The following is an 8,632-nucleotide window of genomic DNA, read 5'->3' on the forward strand; positions in this document are numbered from 1 at the left end:
GGGGCGCATAGCCAGGACAGCTAACCCAACTGGCCAACGGTGTATTCCATACCATATAACGTCATGCTCGCTGTATGAACTAGGAGGTGTCGTCTGGGAATCAGCAATCGCTGTGTGGGGACTGGCTGGGCATCGGTTGGCAGGTGGTGAGCAATTGCTTTGTGCATCACTTGCTTTGTATATTCTATTATTATTAGTATTAGTATTAGTATTACTGCTCCTCCTCCTCTTTTACTTTATTTTATTTCAGTTATTAAACTGTCTTTCTCTCAAACCATGAGTTTACTCAGTTTTACCCTCCCTATTCTCCCCCATCCCAGCGGAGGGAGGGCAGTGAGCGAGTGGCTGTGTGGTGTTCATTTGCTGGCAGGGGTTACACCACGACCCTGAGTCTCTTTACAAGGTTACCAGCCAGAAACCACCTCTGGTTGTGGTTTCAAACCAAAGGCTTGTATTAGCCCTGTACAGTTGGGTCTCTCTGCTCTAACAGGGCCTGGCTATGTTCGTGGGGTGAAAGCGATCCCCAGCCCCTGCCCGTTGCGCAGCAGCAGTGGCCGGTCCCTGCGGCAGGACCGAGGGCTGCCCGGCTGCCCGGGGGCAGGAGGATCTCTGCTGCCCGCCTCCCTCTGCAGAGCAGAAAGGCGCTGCTCCCGGCCGGGAGCCCGCGGGGCCGGCGGCTGCAGTCGCTCCTTCCCGGGCACCGCCGGACACCGCCGCCGATCCGGCCGCCTTTCCTCCCCGCCGCCGCCGCCACTATCGCGGGGGATTTCTCTCCGCGTCCCGGTGGGAGAGCGGGGGTGAGCGGGGTGCGGGGCGGGAGAAGGTTTCTGCCCGGGGGCGGCTCCGGATCCGCCACGGGAGGAGCCCCGGGGCTGCGGGGCGCGGGGTGCGGGGACTTCTCGGGCCCGGGGCCGGGGCCGGGGCCGGTGGGGCGGGGGAACCGCCCCGGGGCGGGGCGGGGCGGGGCGGGGCGGCCCCGGCGGGTGGAGCGGCAGCGCCCCCTGGCGGGCCCGCCCGGGGCTGTCCCCCCGCCCCCGACACACCCGCCCGGCCCCGCCCGCGGCGGTTCGTGCCCGGCCGCAGCCCCGGCTCCTCTCCCCGTGTCTCCCACGGCGCAGTAATACACCGCCGCGTCCCCGCGCCGGGGCCGGGCGAGCCACAGGGCGCTGGACCGGCGGTCTGCCGCCACCGACAGCCGCCCCGGCGGCTCCTGCAGATCCTTGGACCCTTTGTGACCACTCACGAGGAATTCGGGGCCTCGGCCCGGGAGCTGACGGTACCAGTGGATGACCTCGTTTGACTGTATGTTGGGGTGTGAGCAGTTGATGGCGATGCCGGTGCCCTCGGTGGTCTCTGCCGACGGCTCCTGCTGCACCTGGGCTCTGCCCGCAGCCACTGCCGAGAAAGGAGAAGGAAAGGCCAAAGATCACCCAAGATCGCCCAGCTCTGATGGCTCTTTTCCCAGAGAAACCGTCAGGAAGAGCGGCAGTGAGACAGAGCCAGACTGGAACGGATGGGGACGTGTGCCCATCAACAGGGATGGAGAGTGATCGTGGTGTGGGTGTGTGGAGCAAGGGGAGAAGTCTGGGGGGGAATTTGGAATTGGTGCATGCAGAGATAGAATGAAAGTCAGGTGCGTGGATGGATGGGTGGCGAGAGGGAGAGGAATCAGGGGAGTTGAGTGTGTTACAGTGAAGGAAGGAGGGCTGAATTCAGAAGAAGAATAAATGCTGAATGCACAGGGGGATGAGAGGATGTATAGAATAACGGCATGGTGCAGGAAAGCAAACGTGCCTACAGGTATGAAGGAAGCAGAGGGAGAGATGAGAGAGGGGTCTCAGATAGTATGAAGGGGGCTTAGGGATGGTAGATGCATGGAGAGACGGGTGGATAAATGGAGGAAGAGGAGACAGGGAGAGGGGTTGTTACAGTGAAGGCCAGAGGGCTATATTCAGGGCAATAAGAACTGCGGAATGCACAGGGGAAGGAGAGGGGGCATGGAAAAGCAGGGATACGTGCAAGAAGGCTCGTACCGACAGAGATGATGGAAAAATAGGGAGACCAGGAAGAGGGGACTCGGAGGGTTTGGAAAGGGGGACGAGAGATGGCAGAGAGGCAGGGAGGGGGAAAGAGACGTCGAAGAAGGAGAGGGAAGAGCTGGCGCTGGGCTCCCGGGGGAGCAGCCCGGGCACAGCCCCGGCCCCATCCACCACCGCCAGCCCCGCGCACCCAGGAGCACCGCGGCCAGCCCCGCCAGCCCTGCGCCCCGGCACCGCCGCATCCCGCCGCTCCGCCGCCCGCGCCTCGCTGCCCCCCGCCAGCCCCGGCTCTCTGCTCCGGCCGCGGCGCCTCCTCTCCGCCGCCTCCTCTCCTCTCCGCCGCCGCCAGCTCCGCCCCGGGGCTGAGCCCTGCGCCGGCGCCGCTCGGGGTCTCGCCCGGGCTGAGAGGGCTCGGTGGCTCTGCAGGGGGACAAGTTGCTCTCCCGGGGAATGGGCTCTCCCCTCCTGCAGCAAGGACTCCCCAGCAAGAATAAGGCTGCACAGCGCCGGGGGCAGCCCGGGGCAGCAGCAGGGCCCTGCCCCAGGAGATGGACCAGCTTCCCAGAGCTGTCTCCCAGCTCAGGGGCTGGAAACAGCAGCCACTGGTGTCCTGCGGGTGGGAGTGAGGAGGGTGAGAGCCTCCCTTCAGCTGCCCCTCTGCAGTCCCAGCACCATGCCTAAAAGTGGTGTTGAGGCAAAGGGGGTGTGAGGACACACGTGCCCATGGGTGTGCAGGGCTCAGGGAGGGCCGGGGTGGTGGGGACTCACAGAGTGAGAATGTAGGTGAGAAGGGACCTCCAGAGGTCATCTAGATCACTGCCCTGCTCAGAACAGATCCCATTAGATCAGGTTGCTCAAGGTCACATTCAGTCCAGTGTTGAACACCTCTGCAAGGGCTCACTGTGGTCTCATGTTCAGCTCGGTGTCCTAAAACCGCACATCCTTTTCTGTGGATCTGCTTCCTAGGAGCCAGTCCCCAGCCTGCATGACTTCATGGGCTGGTTCCGCCATCAGATGCAAAACCTTGCTGTTGCTCTGTTGAACCTTCATGAGGTTCCAGTCAGCCCATTTCTTCATGGTCACAACTCTTGGAGCCTGGTAGTCCAGCCAATTTTCCATCCACCTTATCAGGCTCTTTATGAACCCATTCATCACCAGTTTGTTCCTAAAGGAAGTGCGGGAGAGGGTGTCAAACATCCTTCTGAACTCTGGGTGCACACATCCCCTGCCCTTCCCTCCTCCACAGTGCCCATTACCTCCTGAGAAAGCAATGAGGTTGGCCCTCAGGTACACTGGAGCCTCAGCTCAGCAGCAGCTCCATGGAGAGGGGAATCAGCCCTGGGTGAGTCTCCCAGAAGAACTCCCTGGCAGTGACCTCACCGCGGTCACTCAAGGGAAGGGGGGAAGCCCTCGACTGCATTGTCTCCAAGCTGGACCTGAGCCCAGGCAGACAGACCTTCAGGAGGGGAGATGTGCTAAAGAACTTTCCACAATGTGCACAGCCCTTGTTGGAAAGAGGGTCTCTTCTGGACACCCCTGTGGGAGAGCAGCAGCCTTTGGGAGGTGTGGTCTCGAATCCAATGACCCTTCCGTCCCAGAGGCAGTTGCTGGGCTCTCAGACCAAGATTCCAAGGCAGGGCATGAAGGTCCTTGTAGGCGGAAGACCAAAGCAGTCATCATTTTGTTGACTTTCCCTGTGCAAGCCACAGGCTCTGTCCTTCCACTCAGAGCACAGTGATATCAAGCTCCGTGTTCCTTTCATTCAGTACCTGCTTGATCCAAGGTCTCACCTCTGCCTGACACAGCACCAGGCCGATGATCTACACAAGAACATTTTTCCTGCGGGCAGTGTAAGGCAGGATGGGGTCAAAACCTAGGAGCACAATGCACACCTGGGGAGGCAACAACAAGTGACCACGGGGGTGAGCTGAGGAGGGAGGGAAAGACAAGGACATGGCACGTCCTCATGCGTGGGAGCCCATGGTGTGCAGCTGAGGATTGCTGGAGCTTCTTCCTGAGAACAGCACTTCAAACAGCCCCACCAGAGTGACCCAGGCTGACGTCACTTCTCTGCTCTGGACACGTCCAGCTCTTGAGCTGAGTCTTCTGCCCGCACTGCTGCATTCCTGCCCTCGAAATCCTGGGGCCTTTCATCTCAACACTCAGGAGAAGCCTTCATCGGGGAATGGGCACAGCACAAACCTGGAAATGAAAAGGCAGCAGTGTTGGAAACCAAAGCACAGCCCATATCATCAGCTGCGATGGTTTGCATTCAAGATGAGCTGGTCAGAGAATTGTTACCTCTGCAAAGGGCCTCTGGTCCTGCGGCAATGAAGGGCAGGTATAAAAGCCAGTCCAGGTCCCTGCTCTCTCATCCCCTTCTCTTGCCTCCTTCTGCTTGGAAACCAGGTGAGTCTGGAGCCCCTTCTCCTCCTCTTCCAAAGTGAGATCTCTCCTCAATGGACATCTCAGCTGATATTGCTCTGTCCTGTCTTGGGGTTTGGATCTTCTTCTCATGAGAGAGGGAAGCAGGAAAAGGTCTGCTTAGAGAGAGGCTGGGATGTGTCTGAGGGGGCTTTTGGTTTACGAATTAGGAGAAAGCCTCTCCAGGCCAGGCTGCTCTTTGTAGGGTGATAAAGACCATGTCGCTGCTGGCATATTTTCCAGCTCTATACTCAGTAGTGGCCTTGGCTCCTTTGTGATAACCACGTTGCTCCTCACCCACCCTTGTGCTCTGCTTCCTCCCTGTCCTCTCTCCCAGGCGCACCTCCGGACCCTTAGAGAATGTCCTGCTACGACCAGTGCCTGCCGTGCCTTCCCTGTGGCCCGACCCCGCTGGCCAACAGCTGCAATGAGCCCTGTGTCAGGCAGTGCCAGAACTCCACTGTCGTCATCCAGCCCTCCCCCGTGGTGGTGACCCTGCCCGGCCCCATCCTCAGCTCCTTCCCGCAGAACACCATTGTGGGATCCTCCACCTCTGCTGCTGTTGGCAGCATCCTCAGCTGTGATGGAGTGCCCATCACCTCTGGGTGCTGTGACCTCTCTGGCATTTCCAGCCGCTACTATGGCAGAAGGTGCCTCCCCTGCTAAAGATGCTGGGGAAGCCCCAGGGAGACCCCTTGAGGAACTAGAACATGGTGCTGGGCAGAGGATCGATCTTCTGGATTTGTTTTCAGCATATCTGACCGACCTTGCCTTCCTCTCCCTTTTCTTGGTTTGCTTTGGATCCCATTGGCTACAAGGTGCCACCAAGGCCAGCCTGATGGGGTCCATCTGGCTCCTCTCTCCCCATGGGGTAGGCAGGTGGACATCATGCAGGAACATCTCCATGGCCAAGGACTGCAGACTCTTGGCTGCCTCTGGGGCTCCCTGCACTGCTGATCTCACTTGGAGTGAGTTTGTTTCCCTCTTTTGACTCATTAAAGTTCTGCTGCATTCAAGCCTGGCCTCCACATGGTCCTTCCCTCTGCGGACACTCCCCAAGCTGCCAAAGGAGAAGGGTGTTGCTCTGGGGTGGAAGGGGATGAGGGCACAACGAGACCCTTCTCCATTGGGAGAGGAATGGGAGGTTGGGACCCCCTGCAGTGGCTCCTCTTTTGGGCACCATCCCTTGGATGAGGAAGTCATCCCTGGCTGCTCTGGTGCCAGGGACCATCAGGCCTTGCCTTGCTGTGTCTCTGCCCACAAATGCCCAGAGAGGCGGGAGGCTCTTGAGGAAGGGAGTTCCTCTTGCTATGGCCAGAGCTGTGCTGGGGTGGCAGGGGGTGGGTCTGAGGTTCCAGAAGATGGTTTGCTTTGCAGAATGGCAAGAACGCTAAATCAGGGAAGAGCCCTTGGGATGGCCCATAGCTGATATTCCACCTTCGTCTCCTCTCCACCACCTAATCTAGGGCCCACGGCCAGCAGGCATGGGCAGGATTCGCAGGGAAAAGTCACCCATGCCGCTGAATGCATCAAGGCTGGAAAATGGAGCTAAGCATGTGGGAGTTGAGGGCACGCAGCACAGAAATGGGGACAGTGAAACGGTGTCTTTCTGAGGGAGATCAAGTTGCTCTGATACAGAGCGTGCAGGAGAACGTGAAGATCAGCAGGGACGAGCAAACTGGGTGCGCTTCCCAAGGGAGCTGCAGCTGGGCTCAGAGCTCTTGACTGCTTCATTGGTCCCCCCGAGAATTTGTGCTCAGGAATTGTCTGGCACTCGGGGGGGAGAGGTGTCTTTTACGTGTAAATCCCATCCCTTTTGATCAGTGGAAATGTCTCTGGGCAGCCACTATGGTCTCGTATCTTATTTCCTGCCATGAAAATCCAGATGTCTTGACAAAAGTGTACAAGTGGAAGGACGGAGAACCCCATACCAATGTCCTCCACCCAGAGGGAATTATGGCTAATGACACACGTCTCAGAACAACTGAAGGCCAAAACTTCATAAAGGCCTTTCCCTTGCATATCTGAATTCTTTTTTCCCAAATCATGCTATTAATAACCATCGTCTGCAGCAGCACAGTTGGACTTCCTAACCCCACCACAGTAAACCGTGGAATAAGCAGAAGGTCCTTCTTAACGATGATAGCATCTGCAATTATCCTTGTTGTAGACGAAGGGATGGCATTTCTTCTGACAGACGATGTAACGTTTTCTATACTATGCTCCCTTTCTTTCTAGTCTTAGCACTAATAATGGCATTTTAAGGATTGCTTTGTAGAGGCTGAGTGCCTTTCTTACTGGTATAATTTCTGGTGTCCCAGCCTCCGTGTTTGCAGCCTGTGGGGAGTCTGGCTTGTCCCAGGCAAACCACCGCGCTGCTGTGTGAATACATCAGTGGGGCACCGTTCCCTTTACGGAGCTGGGGCTGGTCCCACACCCCCACGTCTCTCTTAGGGAGATCGCTTAGGACAGTTGGGAGCATCTAAGGCTGGAGGAGTTTTTTCAGTTGTAATGTGGGGATTCTTTCTGGCTGCAGCAATATGGATGTCCTCGAGGTTTTACGTTATCCCTGACCCACAGACTTGGGACGTGGAGAGGTTCAGTGTCTGGAAATGCCATGGTATCTGTGTGCGTGCCTGTGAGTGCGCATACCTCTGCGTGTGTCTAGGGGTGCATGTGTGTGCACCCATGAGGGCATGGCAAAGGTCTTGCTAAAGTCAAGGTACACCACAGCCAGTGCCCTCCCCTTCCCACAGTGCCAGTCCCCTCCTCACAGAAAGCAATGAGGTTGGTGAGGCATGATTTGCCCTCGGTAAACCCAGGTGAGCTGCTCCCAACCCCCTTCTTGCCTTTCATGAGTCAAGCAGTGGCTTCTGAGATTATTTGCTCCATCTTCCTTCCAGGGAGTGAGTAGGGACTGTCCAGTCAGCTCCTTGAACACCCTTGGATGCATCTCAAGTGGTCCCAACTGATAGTAAGAGCTCGTTAATTGTTTCTTCTTCTACCGTGGGTGCTGCTTCATTCCCGTAGAGGAAGGCACAGGGATGTGGTAGGCCTGAGGAGAAGCCATACCAGTAAAAACTGAGGAGAAACAGGTATCGAATACGTCAGCCTTTTCCCGATCATTTGTCACCAGGTCCTCTTCCTCACCGAGCAATGAGACCCCATCTCATCACATCTTAGCCCTCCGTTTGCTGCCCATAGGCTCGGAGACACCTTTCCTGGTTCCCTTCACCTCCCTTGCTGGTTTCCACTCCAGCTTTGCTTTTTCCTCCACATTGCAGAGGACCATGCCTGTGCTCTGAGGAGGCTCTCCTTGAAGGTTACCCAGCTCTCCTGGGACCCCCTGTGCTGCAGGGCAGTTTCCCATGGCATCCTGCCAAGCAGGTAGGTCCCTGAAGAGACTGAGATGTGCTCTTCTGAAGTCGGGGGCAGTAATCCTCCTGTCTGTCTTGGTCAGTCCTCCGAGGATCTCAAGGCCCGCAGTCTCATGGTCACCGCAGGCAAGGCTGCCCTTGAACTTCACATCATCCCACCGTTCTTCCTCATTTGTGAGTAGCAGGTCTAACCGAGCCTCTCTCCTAGTCCATTCATGGATTGCCTGCATCAGAAATTTGTCTTCCCCGTGCCCCAGCCGTGTCCTGGTTTGCTTGTGCCCAGCCAGTTTGCTCCTGCAGCAGACACTGGGGTGGCAAAAGTCACCCATGGGTACCAGGGCCTGTGACTGTGGGGCTTTCCCCAGCCGCCTGAAGAAGGCTTCACCTGCCTTCTCTTCTGGAGCAGGAGGTGTGTAGCAGAGAGAGAACCTCCCCTGCCAGTCTGTCCCCAAGGGTGGGCGCAGGGGACAGGGTCTGGGGCCCTGGCTAGCACAGGCGTTGGGAGGTCACTCATGTGACTCCGTGAAGCTTGGAGAGGGTCCGTCTGTAAAGCAGAGGCTGTGCTGGGTGTCCCCCACCCAGCAGAGTGAGGGACAGTGCCTGTCCCCGCGTGGGGAGTTTCTGCAGCAGCTGCTGCTCATGCAGGTGTTTCCCTTGAGGAGCCACCTCTGTGCCCAGGGATTAAAGGACAGAAGAACCCTTTAGGGGAGGAGAGCAGTGCTCCAGGCACAGTTTGGTCATTCCTGGCTGAGCAGACAAAGGACATGTGGTGCCGAACGTGCCCGTCCATTA

General features: G+C 57.7%; 1 protein-coding gene and 1 gene segment (V, D, J or C); one reads left to right on the forward strand and one right to left on the reverse strand.

Moving 5' to 3' along the window:
- Positions 1-497: 497 nt before the first annotated feature.
- Positions 498-2,281, reverse strand: LOC142091769 (T cell receptor alpha variable 4-like). The segment is given in 3 exon segments: positions 498-561; positions 1,044-1,395; positions 2,230-2,281. Coding segments are annotated over 3 exon segments (468 nt in total).
- A 2,035-nt stretch (positions 2,282-4,316) lies between these two features.
- Positions 4,317-5,195, forward strand: LOC142092074 (feather keratin Cos2-3-like). Its single transcript, XM_075171812.1, has 2 exons — positions 4,317-4,452; positions 4,823-5,195. The coding sequence occupies exons 1-2, from the start codon at positions 4,370-4,372 to the stop codon at positions 5,127-5,129; spliced, it is 390 nt and encodes a 129-aa protein (XP_075027913.1). The 5' UTR covers positions 4,317-4,369; the 3' UTR covers positions 5,130-5,195.
- Positions 5,196-8,632: the final 3,437 nt, after the last annotated feature.

Source organism: Calonectris borealis, chromosome 22 (assembly GCF_964195595.1).
Source record: "Calonectris borealis chromosome 22, bCalBor7.hap1.2, whole genome shotgun sequence".
NCBI classification, from domain to species: Eukaryota; Metazoa; Chordata; class Aves; order Procellariiformes; family Procellariidae; genus Calonectris; species Calonectris borealis.